The sequence below is a fragment of the Callithrix jacchus genome, chromosome 16 (genome assembly GCF_049354715.1).
Source record: "Callithrix jacchus isolate 240 chromosome 16, calJac240_pri, whole genome shotgun sequence".
Lineage (NCBI taxonomy): Eukaryota > Metazoa > Chordata > Mammalia > Primates > Cebidae > Callithrix > Callithrix jacchus.
In genome coordinates, this window is record NC_133517.1 from 3,013,099 (window position 1) to 3,035,366 (window position 22,268).

At 37.4% G+C, this 22,268-nt stretch overlaps 1 protein-coding gene across 2 annotated transcripts in view; it reads left to right on the forward strand.

Annotated features, from left to right (window-relative positions):
* Positions 1–22,268, forward strand: part of PXDNL (peroxidasin like) — a 513,916-nt gene that overhangs the window by 224,390 nt on the left and 267,258 nt on the right. For both annotated transcript variants that reach the window (XM_035277673.3, XM_002758891.6), the window contains exon 4: positions 20,947–21,018. In XM_035277673.3, coding sequence (XP_035133564.3) covers positions 20,947–21,018 — 72 coding nt within the window. The remainder of the gene's footprint in view (positions 1–20,946; positions 21,019–22,268) is intronic.

A 22,268-nucleotide genomic window follows, 5' to 3' on the forward strand; every position in this document is an offset into this window, starting at 1 on the left:
AGTTTCCCTCCTGTTTCCCAGGCTGGAGTGCAATGGCGCGATCTCGGCTCACTGCAACCTCCACCTCCTGGGTTCAGGCAATTCTCCCGCCTCAGCTTCCTGAGTAGGGACTACAGGCACGCGCCACCATGCCCAGCTAATTTTTGCATTTTTAGTAGAGACGGGGTTTCACCATGTTGACCAGTGTGGTCTCGATCTCTTGACCTCGTGATCCACCTGCCTCGGCCTCCCAAAGTGCTGGGATTACAGGCGTGAGCCACTGTGCCCATTATTTCTTTAAAGACTTTCAGCCTCATCCTTTTTTCTCCTCTCCTCCTAGGACTATGTTGAAAAAATATCAGCTCTTTTATTATAGTCCCTGAGACTCTGTCTGTATTTTATGTCTGTGTTGTCTGTTTTCAGATTGGGTAATATCTCCTGCACCGTCATCCACTTCACTTCTGTTTCCATTGTCCTCTCCATTCTGCCTCCGAGCCATGCATTGAGGTGGTTTTTTTTTTTTTTTTTTACTGCCGTAGATAAGTATTTTTCAGTTCTAAAGTTTCTGTTTGTGCCTTTTTTATGTTTCCTATTTATTTTTAAGGCTGTTATTAAAACATGAGTTTCCAGCTTGTTTGTGATTGCTTCCTGAGGCGTTTTTATGATGTGCTTTTAGAATCTCTATCACATAATCCTAACATCTTTGTCATCTTGATGTCGTCATTGTCATCTCTATTACTTTGCTCAGGTTGCCCTAAGAAAGTCCCATAGGCTGGGTGCTTACAGTAGAAATAGGTTTTTGGTGTCTTCTAATGGCCCTTTCCTTGGCTGACAGAGTGGCTGTACTCTCTCTTTGTCTTTACATAGTCTTTCCTGTGTGTCTGTGTCCTAATCTCATTTTCTTCCAGACACCAAGGGTACTAATTTTATAAGATTAGGATCCATCTGTATGACCTTATTTTACCATAATTTCCTCTTTAAACATCTTCTTTTCAAATACAGTCATATTCTGAGATACTGGGGGTTAAGACTTGGACTTTTTTGGGGGGAAGAGGAGACCCTGGATCTGATTTGAGTTTTCTGTTTTAGCTGACTTCCTTCTATATTTCTGTCATAGGAAGGAATGCTGCCTCGTCATTGTCAGGTGCAGGTAGGAGTCTAGCTTTCCTATATGTCTTCCATTGATATCCACACAGTGGTTGGATTCCTTGTTACTTCTAGTTGGAGTTGGGAGTGCTGGCTCTCCACTGATACTTTCTTTGCTAAGAGGGGTATAAATGCTTTATGATTGTTCCCCTATGAACTTCACTGATTTCATGTAGTGGGGGTGGTCTCATCACTGCTTCATAGTGGCTAGAATACTATCTGCTGGTTCTCCTCTGACTCCATTCTAGCAGGGAGCAGGAGGGAGAGCTCTTTATTGCTGGTTTAGGGTGGAGGTCGAGGCTTTCTATATGGTCTGTACTGATACCAGAATGGGTTTCATTATTATCACCATTGAGAACGAACATTTCCGATCCTTACTTACCTTCTCTGAAAACACAGCTATGGGGGTGCTGGGTGCCTCAACATAGCCACACAAGGGTGAGGATTTAGGATCCGCAGTTGACTTTTAATGGTATGAGTGGGAGCGCAACCATAGTTTCTTTCGTTTGGCTAGAATAGAATTTTTATTTTCTAAAAGTTTTCTGTCCTGCTAGAATTCCTTCTTCCCTTATTTGTTTGGATTTCTTGTCAGCTGCACTCATTGGTATTTTCTAGGTTTTTGCTTGTTCAGCTGTCAGTGTGAAATAAGTGAGCAAAAAGAAAACCTAGAAAATTACCACTGTGGCATTTCTTGGGCCCTGAAGTTCCTGGGAGATTTGCTTTCTCGAATCCTTCTAGTCTTCTTATGTTTGTCTTATATGTAATGTCCAAGATTTCTAGTTATACTTAGAGGGATAGATAGGAGAAAGGCACTTTTGAGCATCTTTTACTTTGTGTGTGTGTGTTTAAACAAGGAGAACTAGCTAATAATCACAGCTCTCCAATATGTGATAACATTTTATTCTTTAAAATGTGGTAAGAATAAATAACATAAAATGTATAATTTTAATCATGTTAGTATCATTAAGTACATTCATAATATTGTGCAAGCATCACCACTATTCATTTCTAGAATGTTTTCATCATCCCAAACAAAAACTATACTCATTAAACAATAACCCTCTATCCCTCCCACCTCTCAGCCCCTGTCAGTCTTTCTGAATTTTTCTGTTCTAGACACTTCATGAATAATTCAGTATTTTCAGCTTGGTTTCTGGTTCATTTTATTCTGGGTAACGTTCTTATTAAGATTCGTCTATGTTGCAACATGTATCAGAATTTCATTTCTTTTTAAGGCCAGATAATATTCCATTGTACAGATATACCATATTTTGCTGAAGTGCAGCAGGTCTGTACAATGTTACTTGTGTATTTTGGCTATTATGAATTATGCTGCTGTGAACACTGCTTTGCAGGCATCATCGCTGCTTCCAGTTCTTCTGGCATATGACAGAAGTAGAATTCCAAAATTTCTTCACGTGCAATCATTTACTCAGTGATTACTCATGTTAATTTACATACAAGTGCTGCTTAACTTACGGCGGAGGTATGTCCTGATAAACCCATTATAAATTAAAAATGTTGTATGTAGACAATGCATTTTTGATTTATGCTGTTTTTAATTTATGATGGTTTTATCTGGAATTGACCCATGGTAAGTCAACAGCATACTGACTGCGGCCTTTGTACTGGAGTGAAGAGAAACTATTGTAAGGGAGGGATCATCTATTATTCATTCACTTATTTAACCCATTTCTTGATTATCATTTGTTTGCCAAACACCTTACTGAGAGTAATTTTTAATATCTTACATTTTTATAGTGTCTTGCAAAATATTTCTATAAGTGTCTCACTGAATTTTCAGATTAATCTTAGGATTTGATGTATTAATACTCTACACAAATAACCTCAATATTCTGGGAGCTCTATAAGTGAGTCAAAACTCACATTTCTGTCATATAATATTGAGCTTTACACGCTTTTGGCTGACAACCTTGAGATTTTAAAGCAAAGTTTAGATTATTATTTGAGAAGAATGTTCTAAAGACATGTTTTTTAGTTCAAAACTCCAGAAACTTTGCCCTTAGAAGGAGTCTTATAGATTATGTATAAGCCATTTTCTGTGGTTTAAATATCATTTTAGCTTAAGCCTTATTTTTAAAGTTGGCCACAATCTCTCTCAAAATGACATAATCAATGTAAATGCATAGTGTAAATACACGGGTATTTAATGAAACGTGTCAATATAATATTCTTATTAAATTATTTATTTTTTGTACATATATGCTATCGAAATATATTTTTTGGATTCTGTGAGTATGTTTCTCAACTGGCGACTGTATCCTTGGAGCTTGCTGGAAGTAATCTAATAGCTCATTTCCAAAATGAATAAATGTTGAATCAAAAATGATGATATAAGTTCTTGGCTTTGATTGTTGTAGAAGCAAATAAATCGGTTGTTGGAAGATCACACTCTAATCTCAAGTGAAAATATTTCTGGAATGTTTATACACATTAACAGATAGAATTTTACTGTCATTGGCTTATCTGACATTTTTCAGAAAAAAAGGGCTCATATAAGTGGTGAATACTTTTTAATTGTCTTTTTTTGAATTACTTTTAAGATCTTTGGAAGTTAGTGAATTGTGACATTCTGCAATAATGCAGAACACAGTTTTAGGATGTAGGAGAAACTTTCGTTCATCCCCGAACATAGTGAGACTAGAAACAACTTCAGCACAAACTTTCCCTGTTTAAAGACTATTGAGAATATATAATTTGTTTTAGTTACAATATATGTAATGCATTTTGAATGTATTGAATTATGAGTAAGAATTTCCTACGTATTTCTCATTTACCATTTTATACAGTTTATTTCTACTTCCTTGACCCTTAAGCATTCTAGCTTGAATGGTCGGATTACTGAATGAGCAAAATGTAACATTGTAAGTGAACACTATTGTCAGTAAACCTACATGAATAGTGGAGAAAGGGACAGGAGACAGCTTCCCATGGCAGTATTGTTAAAAATAAAATGCTTCATATTTGGTGGGTTTTCATGTTGCTGACAGGTTATTAGGAAGAATTCAGAGATGAGAAGGATGAGGAGGCATTGATAAAAATCAGAGGTTTTTTTTCTCTCTCTTTTGTTTCCTTTCTTTTCTTTTTTAAAAGTATAATGTCAGTTTAGATTCTCTTGATGACAGTAGACCCAAACAAAAATAAAAACACAAATAAACTGCTCTGTAGAATGTAAATATCATAGAATTAATGCTGAGTCAATGGCTCAGAAAATGTCACCAAGAGCCTCGTTCATCTGCATCTCTCAAGATGGGTGGGCCTCCCCCAACTTTAATTCATCCTTTAGCTGTAAAACCACCATTGAATGAAAATTAATTAGAAATTGGCACATTACAGATTTGTATGTATTATACATTTTACTGAGCCATTTGAAAATAAGCTGCAAGACACCTTTCAGTACTGAAAAATTGTTTACCTCAGTTCCTGTTACATGATATGTCATTTCCACGTTTTAACAAAAAATGATAAGAAAAGTTAAAAAGCAAGAAAAAATGCACAAAGAGAGAAAGCTGGCATCAGAACTAGACTGAGATTCAGCAGAGATTTTGGAATTATCACTCAGGAATTTCAAACAACTATACTAATGTGCCAAAGAGTCTGATGGAAAAAGTGGACAACATGCAACAACAGGTGGGTGATTTAAGCAGAGAAACAGAAACTTCAGGAAAGAATGAAGAGGAAAGGCTAGAAATGAAAACACCGTAACGGAAGTTAAGAATGCCTTTGACGGGCCCCCCAGTTGACTGGATATGCTGAGGAAAGAATCAGTGTCCTAATGATATGTCAATAGAGACCCCCTACACTAAAGTACAAAGAGAAAAAGGATGGAAAAATGAACCACAACACTCAAGAAAGGCAGAATAATAACAACAGTTGTAACATTCATGTAATAGAAATACCAGATCAGAAGAAAATGTGAAAGCAGAAAAACAAATATTTGAAGTAATAATAACTGATAATTTTTCAAGAATAATGACAGATGGGGAACACAGATACCACAAAAGCTCAGAGGACACAAAGCAGAGTAATTACCAAAGAATCTACACCTAGTCATAGCCTATTCACATTGCAGAAAAACAGACAAATAATTAAATCTTGAAAGCCAGGGGTCAAAATCACCTTGTCTGTAGAGGAACAAGGATACAAATTACACTGGACTTCTCAGAAACCATGCAAACAAAAAGCGCATGAAGTTGAAAGTAAAACCAGCAGTTTAGACTTCTGTATTGATAAACATCCTTCAAAGTGAAGAGGAAATAATGACTTCCTTAGACAAACAAGGATTGAGGAAATTTGTTACCAGTAGACCTGCCTTGCAAAAAATGTTTAAAAAAATCCTTCAAAGAGAAGGGAAATAATATAGATCTGAAACTCAGATTTATACAAAGAAAGGTAGAGCAATAAAGAAGGAAAAAATCAAGGTAAAATATAATCTTTTAAAAATTCTTAATTGATATAACAGGTAAGAGTTTGTTCAAAGTAATAATAGATACAATGAATTTGGTAGCTTATGGATAAGTAGAATGACAGGAATCGTTGTTAAAAGGAATAGCAAAAAGGAATTGGAAAAACAGTCCCTCATATTTGTGGGTTTCACATCCATGAATTTAGCTAATCGCAGATTGAAAATTTTGCAAAAAAAATTGCATCTGTATGAACATATACAGACATTTTTCTTCTTATTATCTCTAAACAGTTCCACAACTATTTACATAGAATCCTATATTGTATTAGGTATTATTAGTAATTTAGAGCTAATTTGGGGTATACAGGAGGGTATGCATAGGCTAGATATAAATGTCACACTATTTTATATCAAACTTGAGCATCTACAGATTTTGGTGTCCTTAAGAGGTCCTGAAGCCAATCCCTTGTGGATACTGAAGGATAACTATACTCTAAGGTACCAGCACTACCCATGAAGTTGTATAGTGTTACCTGCAAGTAGACTTCCTGTGTTAACTGTAAGCCTATGTTAATGTTAATATTTTAAAAGAAGAATTGATACAGGCATGCAAGCATAATTGATATGCTAAGAGTGAAGAGAAAGTTGAGATATGTGAAGTGCTCAATTAAAATCAGAGGAGGGAAAAAGGTGCAGATTGAAAAGTACAATAAATAGAAAATAATTTCAAATACAGTAGCTATGTATGCCATTATATCAATAGTTACTTTAAATGTGAATGGTTTAAAAACACTAATTAGCCGGGCACGGTGGCTCAAGCCTGTAATCCCAGCACTTTGGGAGGCCGAGGCGGGTGGATCACGAGGTCAAGAGATCGAGACCATCCTGGTCAACATGGTGAAACCCCGTCTCTACTAAAAATTACAAAAAATTAGCTGGGCATGGTGGCGCGTGCCTGTAATCCCAGCTACTCAGGAGGCTGAGGCAGGAGAATTGCCTGAACCCAGGGGGCGGAGGTTGCGGTGAGCCGAGATTGTGCCATTGCACTCCAGCCTGGGTAACAAGAGCGAAACTCCGTCTCAAAAAAAAAAAAAAAAAAAAATTAAAAAAAAAAAATAAATAAAAACACTAATTAAAAGACAGAGACTGACAGAGTAGATTAAAAAATGAGATCTAACTATACATTGTCTACAAGAAATCCACTTTAAATAGAAATTATAAATAGATTAAAAATAAAGAGATGAAGAAGGTTGTATCATGCTTACACAAGTGAAAAGAAAACTAGAGTACCTCTATTAAAGTCAGATAAAGCAGACTTAAGGACAAAAACAAACAGAATTCAGAGATAAAGTGAGCATTACATAATGATAAAGGGATTCATTCTCCAAGAAGACATAACAATCCTTAATGTGTTTGCACCTAACAGTGAGGCGGAAACTGTTAGAGCTGAAAGAAGAAATAGAGGAACCCGCTATCATAGTTGAAGGCGTCAACATCTCTATCGCTAACTGACTGATCCAGCAGGCAGAAAACTAGGAAGGTAGTTGAACTGAACAGCACCATCAATCAACTGCGTCTAACTGAAATGTGTAGAATACGCCATCTAATGACAACAGAATACACCTTCGTCTTAAGCTCACATAGAACATTCACCAAGAAGGATCATATGATAGGCTGCACAACATATCTCATCATTATAAAAATAGAAAACATGCAATATACATTCTCAAACCACAAGGGAATTAAACTAGAAATTAATAACTGAAAGGTAGCTGGAAAATAACAAAATATTTATAGACTAAGCACATGTATAAGTAACAGGCTGATCAAAGAAGTCTCAAAAGAAATTTAAAAGTATTTTGAACTAAATAAAAGTAAAAATACAACTTACCAGATTTTGTGGAATGCAGTGAAAGCAGTCCTTACAGATATAGTGTTGAATGCATATATTAGAAAAGAAAAAATGTATAAAATCAATAATCTAGACTTCCAGTCATAGGAGACAAGAGAAACAAGAGCGATATAAACCTAAACAAGCAGAAGAAAGGAATATCTTTTCTGAGCAGAAATCAACAAAAGTGAAAATCGGAAACAATACAGAAATTTGACAAAAGTTAAAAACTGGTTCTTTGAAAAAATTGTGAAAATTGACAAACTTCCAGCCAGAATAGTGAAGAAAAAAGAAAGAATAAATACAAGTTAGTAATATCACACTAGTAATAAAATGGGGCCATCTCTAGTGAACCATACATGCTAAAAGAATAATAGAAGGATAATATTAGCAATTCTAAGCCAACAAATTTGGTAACTTAGATGAAATTGACCGATTTCTTGAAAGACACAATCTACTAAACCACACAAGAAGAAAAAGATAATCTAAATAGGTCCATATTTATTAAACAAATTGAATAGATAATTAATCACCTTCCAAAACAGAAAGCACCAGATTCAGATGATTTCACTGGTGAATTTTACCAAACATTGAAAGAAAAAATGGTGTTAATTATCTATAATTTCTTCCAGAAAAACAGAAGCAGAGGGAATACTTCCTAACTTTAATTATCTGAGGCCAACATTACCCTAATACCAAAACCAGAAAAATATATTATAGGAAATAATAACAGCAGACTAATATCTCTCATTAATATTAATGCAAGAATCCTTGGGAGATCCAAGATGGCCGACCACTAACAGCTCAGGATTGTAGCTCCCAGTGAAAGCCCAGAGAACGAGACGACGCCACATCATTAGACGAATTTTCGTCACTCACCGATTAGCCGATTCCCAGTGGAGGAGACCCACGGGTCGCCAGCGCGACTCTTGTGGCCGCCGCAGCGGTTTTGCCGGCGTCTCGGCGCAGCAGCTCTTCATGCAGAGCCAACGGGACTGCTTCCCCTACTGACCGGAGTTTGGAGCTCCGGGAAGTCAGAGCCGCTTGTTGCAGACTCAAGAGGGAAGCCAGACCAGAGATTCCCGGGCAGAAGAGCACCATCAGTCTTATCGCTGCTATTTAGGCCGCCACAGTGGGTTGCTCGGATCCCAGCACTGGGAATCAATAAGTCGGACGTCGACTCAGAAACCTAATTAGAAAGGCGGTTCATCTACAATGAAGGGAAAAAAACAGCCTAAGAAGGCCGAGTATACTCAAAATCAGAACCCATCAGCAACGGAACAAGCCCTGACAGAAAAGGACTCATCAGCAACCGAACAAGCCCTGATGGAAGAGGACTCATCAGTAACGGAACAAGCCCTGATGGAAAAGGACTGTGTTCCATTATCTGAAGTAGGCTTTAAAAGGTGGATGATAAGAAACTTCTGGGAGTTAAAGGAACTTGTTCTAACCCAATGTAAAGAAACTAAGAACTTGGAAAAAAGGTTCGATGAAATGTTGAAAAGAATAGACAATATAGAGAGGAATACAAATGAACTTATGGAGTTGAAAAATACAACACGAGAACTCAGTGAAATATGTACAAGCTTAAACAGCCGAATGGATCAAGCAGAAGAAAGGGTATCAGAGGTCGAAGACCAACTTAATGAAACAAAACGACAAGACAAGAATAGAGAAAAAAGGATAAAAAGGAATGAGCAAAGTCTCCAAGCAATATGGGACTATGTGAAAAGACCTAATATACGCGTGATTGGTGTACCTGAATGTGACGGAGAGAATGAAGTCAAGCTGGAAAATACTCTCCAGGACATTATCCAGGAAAATTTTCCTAATTTAGCAAAGCAGGACACTATTCGACCCCAGGCAATACAGAGAACACCACAAAGATATTCCTCAAGAAGACCAACCCCAAGGCACATAATCATTAGATTCACCAAGATCGAAACGAAGGAGAAAATATTAAGGGCAGCCAGAGAGAAAGATCAAGTCACCCATAAAGGTAAGCCTATTAGGCTTACAGCAGATCTCTCAACAGAAACCCTACAAGCTAGAAGAGAGTGGGGGCCAATATTCAACATACTTAATCAACAGAACTTTCAGCCCAGAATTTCATATCCTGCCAATTTAAGCTTTACATTTGAAGGAAAAATAAAATCTTTTAGGAACAAGCAAGTACTCAGAGATTTTATTACCACCAGGCCTGCTTTACAAGAACTTCTAAAAGAAGCATTATACACAGAAAGGAACAATCAGTATGACCCTTTCTAAAAATACATCAAAAAGTAAAGAGCATTAACATAAAGAAGAATTTTTATCAACGAAAGGACAAAATAGCCAGTTAACAACAAATGACCGCAACCCTAAATTTAAATCGACCAAATCTCCCAATCAAAATATACAGACAAAATCTAACGGTATATCCAAAGATATACATAGACTCAAAATAAAGGGTTGGAAAAAAAAAAAACAAAAACGTACCAACCAAATGGAGAGCAAAAATAAATAAATAAGAAGCAGGAGTTGAAATTTTCACATTTGACAAAATAGATTTCAAAGCTACAAGGATACAAGAGTAAAAGGATTAATGTAATAATAAGAGATCTTAACACCCAGATACATAAGACCCATAATGAGATTTAGATTCAACGAGACAAAAAATTGATAATGATACCCGGGACTGGAACTAAGATCCAGAACAAATAAACTCAATAGAGCTCTCCATGTTAAACACACAAAATATATATTATCCACAAAATCTAACGATATATCTGAAGATATACAAAGACTCAAAACAAGGGGATGGAAAAAAACTCACCAACCAAATGGAGAGCAAAAATAAATAAATAAAAAGCAGCAGTTGCAATTCTCACACTTAATAAAATAGATTTCAAAGCTACAAGGATGCAAGGGTAAAAGGATTAATGTAACAATAAGAGATCTTAACACCCAGATACATAAGACACATAATGAGATTTAGATTCAACGAGACAACAAATTGATAACGATATCCAGGACTTGAACTCAGAGCCAGAACAAACAAATACAATAGAGGTCTCCATTTTAAACACATAAAATATGCATTAACCACTTTAAACACTTAAAATATTGATCGGCCATTATTGAAACCCATTTTAGGAATGAAGTAATATTCCTTTTTCCCTCTTTTTCTTTTTTTCCCCTTCTTTTTCTCTTCTTCCCTCTAAAAAAAAAAAGAAAAAAAAAAGAATCCTTAACAAAATATTAGCTAATCAAATCCAACAGTATATAAAAATGATTATACTACCCCAGGTATGCACAGGTGGTTCAACATTTGAAAATCAGATAATGTAATCCATCATAGTAACAGATTAGAGAGGAAAAGTGATACGATTATATCAGCAGGTGCATAAAAAACATTTGACAGAATTGAACACCCAATTGTGATAAAACCTGAGCAAACTAGGAAGGGAGCTCTCTTAACTCAATAAAGAACATCTAAAAAATCCTCTATGGCTAATATCATTCTTAATGGTGAGAAATTACAGGTTAAATATCCTTTATATGAAATGTTTGGGACCAGAAATATTTTGAATTTTTTTTTATTTTGGCATATTTGCATATACATAATGAGATATCTTAGGGATGGAATCCAGGCATAAACATGAAATTCACAACACATCATGTGTATTCACCTTATACACATAGACCGATAGTGATTTTATAAAATATGTTAATAATTTTTTGCATGAGACAAAGTATGTGTACATTGAGCCATCATAAAGCAAAGGCGTCACTGTCTCGGCTGCCCTATAGACAATCTGATTGTTTGTCAGTGCTCTCATTCCTGACTCTGAATCTTTTTTTGTACTTATTCACACATGAATACTTCATAGTAAAAAATGACATACCGTTATTACAGTGAAGAAATACTGTGTGCAGAGTACCTCAACAGAGCAGTGGCATCAACAGATTCCTGCCTCAGCTGCTGAACAATAGCAGCAACAAAGGCAGGCTTTTAGCCTCCACCCGTGATGTGGTTTTTTAACTAAAAAGTTACTATGTACTTTTTTATTGTTTAGGAAAAGATATACTGCAGCTGAAGGGACAGCGAGAGCCCATTTCCCTTGGGGACACTGAATGACTGTGTGACTGAGTTTTAACTATGACCTCTCACGTGAAGTTAGGTATAGAATCTTACCCTTGCATCATGTCTGCACTTAAAAAGTTTTGGATTTTCGAGCACTTCAGATTTCAGATTTTTGGATTAGGGATGCTTAACCTGTATTGCTTTCCCACTAGGATGTCCCGTTTCTCCATCCCTATTCACCATCCTATGGAAGTCTTAGCTAATTAAATGTGGAGACAATAGATTAGGAAGAAATAAAACTGTCTTTGTTTGTAGACGGTATGATTACTTATCCAGAAAATCCCAGTCAACAAAAATCTCCCAGAACTAATAAGTGATTATAACAAGATTGACAAGATGCAAGGTTAATGTATCAAAGTGAATTGCTTTCCCAGATACAAAATTTCACCAATGGTTTTGGCATCGTTGATGGGCCTTGCATAAATATACTTTTATGTTGTGTTGTAAAATTATCATGTCCTAATTTTATGACTCCCTGTAGTAGCTGGTATTCATCTGAAAAGAAGGAATCTGTTCCCATGCCCCATCATGTTGTGTCTCTGTCGCTTTCTCTTTTTCCCCCTTATCTCAGTGTGGACTCATGAAATGCTAAACCTTAAGTACACATGGACACAAGGAAGGGGACAACAGACACCCTGCCTACTTGAGGGTGGAGGTTGGGGGAAGGTGAGAATGGAAAAACTCCCTATTGTCACTATGCTTATTAGCTGGGTGACAAAATAATCTGTACACCAACCCCCTGTGACCTGCAACTTACCTATGTAACAAACCTGCACAGTACCCTCTGAACGGAAAATAAAAGTTGGAAAGAAAATAAATTCTATGCATTATAATCCGTTCCATTATTACTTCTTCTGACCCTCACATAGTCTCCAATTTGGCAAGTGGAAGATGCTTCCAGCTAACTCTTTTGTCCTTTTGACATAATCCCATTAGATTTTGAGTGCTTTTTGTCAAACATTGTGTCATATACGTTTGTTGCCCCAGACTGGGAAGCAAGCAGTCATTCCTTCAAAGAGTTGGATTTCTTCTAATGAAAAATAGTATTGGAAAATAAAATCTGAATAGCAAGTGTCCTTTTATACCGGGAGGTAACTAAATGTAGGATCTTTTAGAAACCAAGATTTCAATTTCCTTCACATTTCATGTAGTCAAATATCATTATTTCATGACTTCTAGGTTTTGTGTGCATAGAAACGACTTTTCAACTTTGAATTAACAACTAGATTTACTTCACATTTTAAGTTCTTTTGCATTTTTATTTTCACATATATTATTACTTTAGAATTTTTATAGATAATATAAAGTTAGATTGCTCTGTAATGCCTTTTAAACACATTGAGCGGAGCATGAGTCCACACAGAGGCTGAGACCCACGACTTTTGCTACTTACTGTGTAGTTTTTCACCTGGAAATATGTTCACAGTGGGGTGCATATCCAGTGTGAATGTATCAGTCTGTGTACTGAGGAGTGCAAAAAACAATTTTCTTTTTGTAAGCCAATTCTTATTTTGGACCTCATTCCACACAATGGCAGAAAACATCTTGGCCCAGTTTGGGTAAACTTATCATTTGGGGTAAATAGAGTTGATTCAGAATCTCCTGAATCAACTTACTATTTTCCCTCTATTCAATCTAAAATGCTGTTATGAATCGAATGTCTGTGTCCTCCCAAGACTCCTATGTTGAAGTCTGAGACCCAGTGTGACGGTGTCTGGAGGTGGGACCTTTAGAGGTAATTGGGTTTAAATGAGATCACGAGGAGACCCTGAACTGGGAGTAATGCTTTTGTTGTGGTTGTTGTTTGAGACACAGTCTTGCTCTGTTGCCAGGCACCAGGCTAGAGGGCAGCGGTGTGATCTTGGCTAAATGCAACCTCTGCCTCCCGGGTTCAAGCAATTCTCCTGCCTCAGTAATGCTTTTAAAGGAGGAAGAGACATCCGGGCTTGCTCTTGCTCTCTCTGTGCCATGTAAGGCCACAGTGAGAAGGTGGCTATCTGCGAACCAGGAAGACAGACTTCAGAAACTGAACAGTGGCAGACCTTGATCTTGGAGTTTTCAGCCTGTAGAACCATGAGGATATAAATTGCTATTGTTCAAGTGACCCAGTCTATGTACTTCTGTTGTGGCAGCCTGGGCTGACTGAGGTGGCTGCTTAGGCTCCATGTGGCTTCATGAGACCTCTTGGTTGTTTTCATGGAGCGTTAGGCTTGCTCCCTAGTGTGTGATCATTCTCATTCTGTGAGGTGGAACGCAAGCCGAGGTAGTCCTGGAGCATGGTCGTGCCATCTGGGGCTACTCTGTTTCTTTTCACAGGGCTGCAAGAGCAAACTAATCTCGACTGTGATATCCCCTCACTGCATCTGCAGCTCCCTTGCAGGTCTATGAATCCTGGCGTCACATCTACCCACTAGAAGACCTGCAAAAACCTTTGTCTCCCCCACCCCATTAGAGAGCTCAGTGACTTGTCCGGCCAGTTTTATGCCTTGATGAATCTTGCAGCCCTCTCGGGGCCTCTGGGTCCCATGGTAGGTTAGAAACCTATCTGCGATGTCTGTCATCTTCCAAAGCAACCATCACGAAATGGGGGCATGTACTCTATTCTCACCCCTACCAACTATTTTTGTTTTTATTAATCTTCCCTTGGAACGAATTCTGTGTTTGATGGGGAGGGTTTAGGCTTTTCATTGCTCCCTTCTGTGACACTCTTTGGTCCAATAGCCCAATAATTTCTATCTACCCTGAGAGGGTGGAGTGAAAAATTTAACACATTAGTTCAGCAAGCCTTTTCCCAAAATTTTGGGAAATAGCTACGCGAGATTTAAAAGAAAAAAAAAGATATTTGTTTTCTATGATTTCATTCTTATATGTTATTACTGGGGTCCCAAAATTTTACAAATTTTTTTGGAATTAGGGAAAGAGCCTTAATTAGCTAAAGAAACTTAATTACACATGGAGGGATAAAATAAGTTGGTTAACACCTTCCAGTTGTTAAGGTAAAAAGTAACAAAATGCTTTATGCACTAAATATCATTTTTATAAAAAGCAGATAACCCAAAATATAAGACAACAACATTTTAAAAGTAATGTTATTATCCAGAGTGAAGAACATGTAGATGAATTTATTTCTTTAAAATTATGTATTTTATAAAGTGGTATAATTTTTTACTCATATAATAGAAATAAATAAGCAACATATCAATATATAATTATCTTAGAAAATATTGAAATATGAAGAGGAACAATGAAGAAAATAAGACTTTACAAAACCCCAGGCCTGTTATCACTGTCAATGTTTTGGATGTAGTTTTGATTTTTATGCAGACACAGTTATTTTACATAATTTAGGTCATTTTGTATGTCCTTTTAACGCTTAAAAAATTTATGTGGCAAAAAATACAAAATGTAAAATGTACCATCCTAACCATGTCTAAGTGTATGACTTGGTATTATTCAGTATATTCACATTGTGGGGTAATCAATCGCTAGGACTTCTTAATCTCGCAAAACTGAAATTCTATACCCATTAAACAACTCTCCATTTCCTTCTCTGTGGAGCCCCTGACAACTACCATAGAGCAGGTGAGTGAACCACTCTATCTTCCTCATACAACAGGAATCATAGAGTATTTGCCTTCTTGTGATTGGCTTGCTTTACTTAGTGTAATTCCTCAAGGTTAATCCATTTTGTAGGATGTGTCAGAATGTCTTTCCTTTTTTTAAAAAAAAATTTAATTAAATTTATTTTTAGGAGAGATGAGCTCTTGCTATCTCATCTTTCCAGACTGGTCTTGAACTCCTGGGCTCCAGCGATCCTCCTGCCTTGGCTTCCCAAAGTGCTAAGACTGAATAATATACCATCATATGCATATACCACATTTTGTTTTCCTATTCACCGACCAGTAGACACAGGTTGCTTCCACCTCTTGGCTATGTGAGTACTGCTGGTGTGGGACATGTGTGTGCAGATATCTCTACTTTCAATTCTTTTGGATATATGCCCAGAAGGATATTTGCCTAGGAATTGCAAGATGGTAATTGTATTTTTAATTTTTGAGGACTCTCCATACAGTTTTTCACAATGGCTGTACCAATTTACATTCCAACACTGTACAGGATTCCTATTTCTCCACATCCTCACAAATGCTTATTCTGTCTTTTGGAAGGTAGGCATGCTAACGTGTGAGGTGATAGTTCACTGTGGTCTTGATTTGCATTTCACTAATGATTAGGGAACTTTTGTTGGTCACTTTCATATTTTCTTTGGCTGTCTGTTAAAGTTCTTTACCCGTTTCTAAATTGGATTTTTTTTTTTTTTTTTGAGACGGAGTTTCACTGTTCTTACCCAGGCTGGAGTGCAATGGCACGATCTCAGCTCACCGCAACCTCCGCCTCCTGGGTTCAGGCAATTCTCCTGCCTCAGCCTCCTGAGTAGCTGGGATTACAGGCACGTGCCACCATGCCCAGCTAATTTTTTGTATTTTTAGTAGAGACGGGGTTTCACCATGTTGACCAGGATGGTCTCGATCTCTTGACCTCGTGATCCACCCGTCTCGGCCTCCCAAAGTGCTGGGATTACAGGCGTGAGCCACTGTGCCCAGCTGGATTTTTTGTTGTTGAGTTGTAGGAGTTTTTTGTATATTCTGGATAGTCCCTCCTTATCAGATAGATGATTTGAAAATATTTTCTTTCATTCTGCAGATTGCCTTTTCATCCTGTTGGCTGTATTCTTTGATATACCCAACTTTTTAATCTTGGTATAGTCCAAATTATCTACTTTTACTTTTGTTGTCTTTGCTTTTGGTGTCACATTTAAGAAATTACCAAATCCAAGGTCATGAAGATTTCTTTGTATGTTTCCTTCTAACCGTTGTAGGTCTTTGCTTCATTTTGAGTTAATTTTTATGTATGGTATTATATCAGGTTCCAGTTTTATTCTTTTCCATGTGGATAGCCAGTTTTCCCAACACTATTTCTTCAAGAGATTTTCCTTTCCCCATTGTGTATTCTTGGTACCTTGTAAATAATTATCTGACCACGTGTGTGAGGGCTAATTTCTGGACTTTATACTGGTCGGTGTATCGGTTTCTATACCAGTACCATGTGGTTTTGATCACTATACATTTGTTATAAGCTCTGAAATCAGAAAGTGTAAAATCTTCAATTACGTTATTCTTTCTCAAGATTGTTTTAACTGTTCAGGGCCTCTTGAAATGTCACATAGAGTTTAGGATGGAATTCCCTATTTCTGCAAAAAAACAAATGCCATTGTAAATCTGATAGGGATTGTATTACATTTTTAGATCACTTTCAAAGGCATTGACATTTTAACAATATTAAATCATCAAGTCCATGAGCATGGAAAATCTTTTCATTCATTTGCATTCTCTTTAATTTCTTATGGTAATTTTTTGTATCTTTCACTGTAGAAGTCTCTGACTTCCTTGGTTAAGTTTGCTCCTAGCTAGCTTATCATTTATAAGCTAACTGAAATAGTTGAGAAATGTCTTTTTGATTTTGATTTTGATCAAAATTTCTATTTCTAGGTTTTCTATTTCTATTCAATTTAGTATCAGATTTGTTTTTCTTAATTTCTCTTTAGTATTTATAGGTAATTTTCCTTACAGTAAATATCTTGGTACACAATAATCCTGATTTTTAAAATCTTGGTACTAATTTATTTGACTTTGGCTTGTTGCTTCCTTCTTTCCTGTTAGTACCTATCCTCCACAAGTCACCGTGTGCTAGCGAGGAGCCTTCTCCTATTCGTTTTCCAAGCCCCTTCTTTCAATTCCTTATGAGCCAGGGTCCTAATCTCCTCAATCTTAGGTTCTCATCAGGGTGGTACTCCCATCATTTGCTGCTCCACCCCTTCTGCCACAGCCCCTTCATCTGTGAAATCCCCACTTGACTCTGCTGCAGAGTGTACTCTAGAGATGTAAACTGAGGTTGCTAACATCTCTTTCTCTGGGTCTGTCATAGTTTGTGTTCTGGATGATGTATTTTTCTTCTTTGTTGAGTTTCTTTCATGGATGTGCGGATTTAGCTGGGTACCATTATCCTACAGGAAATTTGAAGCTCTGTGACTGGTGTTAACGAAACTGTTCCTATAAACTTTATAAAATTAATCAGGAGAGAAGGGGGCAGGGGGAAAAAACAAAGTAACCCTAACCTGCAGGACATTAGCATTCATGATGAAACAGCTGTTCTTTGACCCCTTCCTAACAGCTGTTTGGTGCATATTGACTTAGAATCATGTAGACCCACTAGATTACAGTTCTCCTTAGCTGCTCTGTAGATAACAACTTGAGAATTATGAAATGTTAAGTTTTCCATCTGAGATATCCTTTGAGGTCCTGCACACCAATAAGTTCTGAAGGACTGATGAGGAGCTGACTCACCAAAGAATGTGGTTTCCGTATTTATATGATATCCTCCTTACTCCAGCCAGTCAACAACCCCAGTTATCTCCACTATTGCATTAAAAAACCCAGCCCAGAACTCACTGGGGAGAAGAATTTGAGGGTCCTTTCTGTCCCTTTATTTGGCTGTCCTTTGATAATTAAACTCTTATTTGCTGCAAACTGCTATCTCAGTGTATTGGTCTTTTTTTTTTTTTTTTTTTTTTTTTTAGCAAGTGTACAACCCTGTTGGTCCTATAACATTAATATAGGTAGTAACATGTCTGGAATTCATACATTATGGATTTAATCCGTTTGTACAGATCTGACTGTAGAAGTTCTAGTCTCTTATTTTCCTGCTATTTTGTGGTTATTTTTCCTGCACCATTTTCTTTCTTTCTTTCTTTCTTTCTTTCTTTCTTTCTTTCTTTCTTTCTTTCTTTCTTTCTTTCTTTCTTCTTTCTTTTTCTTTCTTTCTTTCTTTCTTTTTTCTTTTCTTTTTCTTTCTCTTTCTTTCCTTCTTTTCTTTCTTTCTTTCCCTTCCTTCCTCCCTCCCTCCCTCCCTCCCTCCCTTCCTTCCTTCCTTCCTAATTAAACTGTAAGTTCTGGGACACATGTGCACAATGTGCAGGTTTGTTACATAGGTATACATGTGCCATGGTGGTTTGCTGCACCCATCGACCCATCATCTACATTAGCTATTTCTCCTAATGCTATCCCTCCCCTAGTACCCACCTCCCCAACAGGCCCCAGTGTGTGATTTTCCCTCCCTGTGTCTGTGTGTTTTCACTGTTCAGCTCCCACTTATGAGTGAGAACGTGGTGTTTGGCTTTCTGTTCCTGTGCTAGTTTGCTGAGGATGATGGTTTCCAGCTTCATCCATGTCCCTGGAAAGAACATGAACTCATCCTTTTTTATGGCTGCATAGTATTCCATGGTGTATATGTGCCACGTTTTCTTTATCCAGTCTGTCACTGATGGGCATTTGGGTTGGTTCCAAGTTTTGCTATTGTGAATAGTGCTGCAGTAAATATACTTATGAATGTATCTTTATAATAGAATGATTTATAACCCTTTGGGTAAACACCCAGTGATGGGATTGCCGGGCCAAATGGCATTCCTGATTTTAGATCCTGGAGCAGTTACACTGTTGGTGGTAGTGTAAATTGGTTCAACCGTTGTGGGAGACAGTGTGGCGATTCCTGAGCCAGTTTCCACAATATTACAGTCTAAAGTGTATCTGTATATCTGAGATAAAATATTATGGGAAATCTTTAAGTTTTGAAACACCTCCATGAATATTTTATTAATGAATATTTATTTTATTCATTGTACTTTATGAAATAATCCATCATTATTTAAAATTGATGATGATAAAAAAAACCCAGTATAGTGTTTATATGCCTCTCACTAGAAGTCAACTTTATACCTCAACACATGACCCTTGAATCATGTGGCTCTCAGCATTCTAAGAGTCTAAGGGCCTTTACCAGCGGGCATTTCTGAATCTAGCGGGGAACATTTACAAAACACTTCCACCTGGTCTGTACTAGTGACAGTCACTTTCAATCTTGCTGCATATTATCATCCCCGGTGGAGTTACGAAGACTCAATGTCTAGTCTGTACCCTGGACCCGTCATTAAATCAGAATTTGTGGAGGCAGGGACCCAGATGTCACTGTGAGGCCTGGGTAGAACTCAAACGAGGCCTTACAAATACTGCTGAGTCACGGACCTGGACTTTGGTGTGCAGACATCCACCCTTGAGAACCACTAGTGGGTTTTGAGACCACTTCTCAGTGCTTCTTATAACCAGTTTGAAAAAACATGGTTCTAGAATATCGCATTTCTTAAATTCTACCATGTAGGTATATTTTTGAGATTTGGAGTAAAAGCAAAATCTTCTGCAGTATCAACTAATGCTGAGGAAAAAAGTATCTAGTTAGATTTAAATCCACACCAGTCATTGCTACTCTCAGGCACTTACTGGAGTCCTAAACTGGGGGAAAAGTGGTTTGGAACTTCACAAAGCTTCACTCAGCAAATTACAGAAAACCAGTCCCTTCTTCATTTTTAGCCAGAATTGTGGTTTTGATGGCCTTTAAGGCAGGACTGTAGATTAGCTGCAATTGAATAATCTAGAAAATATCCTGAGAGAGTCCAGTTGAGTAGGTTTGTGGGTGAATTTCGGAATTGTCGTTTTTACCACCACCAGGCGATTCTGATGCACTGACAATTTGCAAGAGCACATTCCAAAGACACTTGATAGAAGGTTTCAGGAATTCTGATTGTCTCAAACCCTCAGAGGCACAAGTAGAAAAGATCCAGGGCTTCATATTCATGACATTAACGAAGAGCATAGAGAAGAAATCACCTTAACAACCTATAGTTGAAGACAAACAGTGGAGAAAGTGCTCATATGTCACATAAAGTGTTTTCTTCAAACCCTTTGGTAAGATTAGTTGTATCATCATATTTATAAATCCATTTATAGTATTATTTCCTGGAGATTTTCGACAGCAGCCACAGGAGGATCAAAATTCATCTTATGCATCTCTAAGATGTTTTCATTCCCTTAAGATGAATCCCATGGTGGTATTTGTGAGCGTTGTAACTACCAGTTGAATATATTCAGTGTCACAAAATAAATTTTTAAAATTGTTTATAGTCAAACTTTTATTTTTCTTAGAGAAGTTGCTACTCAGTATATATGACTACATTGGTCAGAATTTCTCCACAAATGCTCCATGTTTCTTAATATTTTGAACCAAGGATCCATTTGAGAATTTGATAAGAGGCTTAGAACTCTTACCAATTGAACACTTTTAAATGAAATAACAGTTTCCACATATGGTTAGGGAATCTGTGGACATCCCATAAAGCTCCTAAGGTTCACAGCTTGCAGTTTAAAAAGCTTGTATCTAAGACAGGTGATGTCTGCTACTTTATAATTTAACGAGATTCTATATATTTTCCAGGTACCTGTACAAGAATGAAATCCATGCGTTAGATAAGCAAACATTTAAAGGACTCATATCTTTGGAACATCTGTAAGTAATAGAAACTTTTTAAATTAAATCACTCATGGTGATGGTTCGAATAGCTTTTTAAATGCCAATATGTGCAAGTTGAGCAATTTTAAGCTTTACCATGCGGCTTGAAGGACTGAATATCTGTCACCAGTTGGCTAAAAATCAGAATGTATGACTGAGTTGGCATGAGGTTAGGAAGACAGACAGGGCTCAGCTGGAATTCCAGCACTGCATTTCCTAGTTGTGTGACATTGGGCAACTTATGCTCCGTGAACCTTTGTTTCCAAATCTCTGAAATGCATTGATTTCTGCTGTGCATGTTAAGGTATTGCATACAAAGAGCAATGATGTTTATTGAGGAAAAATGTTTATTACTTGACATAAAATAGGCATTTATAGAAGGTAATTGATAGTTGTGACTATAATTAATTTATGAAACAAGATCAAACTTTTAACTGACATGAGAACTTCCAAAACATGAGATCATACCTCTCCTATTACAGATAATTAAATTAAATCTAGTGTTAAATGATTTGCCCCAAATTCAGAGTCTGTATTATTACTATGATTATCATGATTCAATTTTTGTGACAGAGTCTCTCTCTGTTGTCCAAACTGGAGTGCAGTTGTATGATCACAGCTCATCTGCCTCCCGGGTTAAAGTGATTATTGTCCCTCAGCCTCCCAGGTTGGGCTTCCAGGCCTGCCCACCATGCCCAGCTAATTTCTGTATTTTTGTTAAGTGTGCCCTGAATGAAAACAGCACCTAAACAGGCTTTGTGTAAGCAACAGCGTTGTTTATTCATTTGGTGCGAGTGTGCTGAGTCTGAAAAGAGAGTCAGCAGAGGGCAGTGGGATAGAAGTTGTTGTTTTTTTTTTTTTTTTTTGAGACAGTCTTGCTCTGTCAGCAGGTGCCAGGCTGCAGTGCAGTGGCACAATCTCGGCTCACTGCAACCTCCGCCTCCTGGGTTCAAGCAATTCTCTTGTCTCAGACTCCTGAGTAGCTGGGATTACAGGCACGCGCCGCCATGCCCAGCTAATTTTTTGTATTTTTAGTAGAGACGGAGTTTCACCATGTTGACCAGGATGGTCTCGATCTCTTGACCTCGTGATCCACCCACCTCGGCCTCCCAAAGTGCTGGGATTACAGGCGTGAGCCACCGCAGAAGTTGGTTTTATAGGTTTGGGGTGGGCAGTGGAAAGCTACACAAGTTACAGTTCAGGGCAGCTTTTGCAAGCTGGGCTGGGTGTCACAAGGTCCGGGTCAC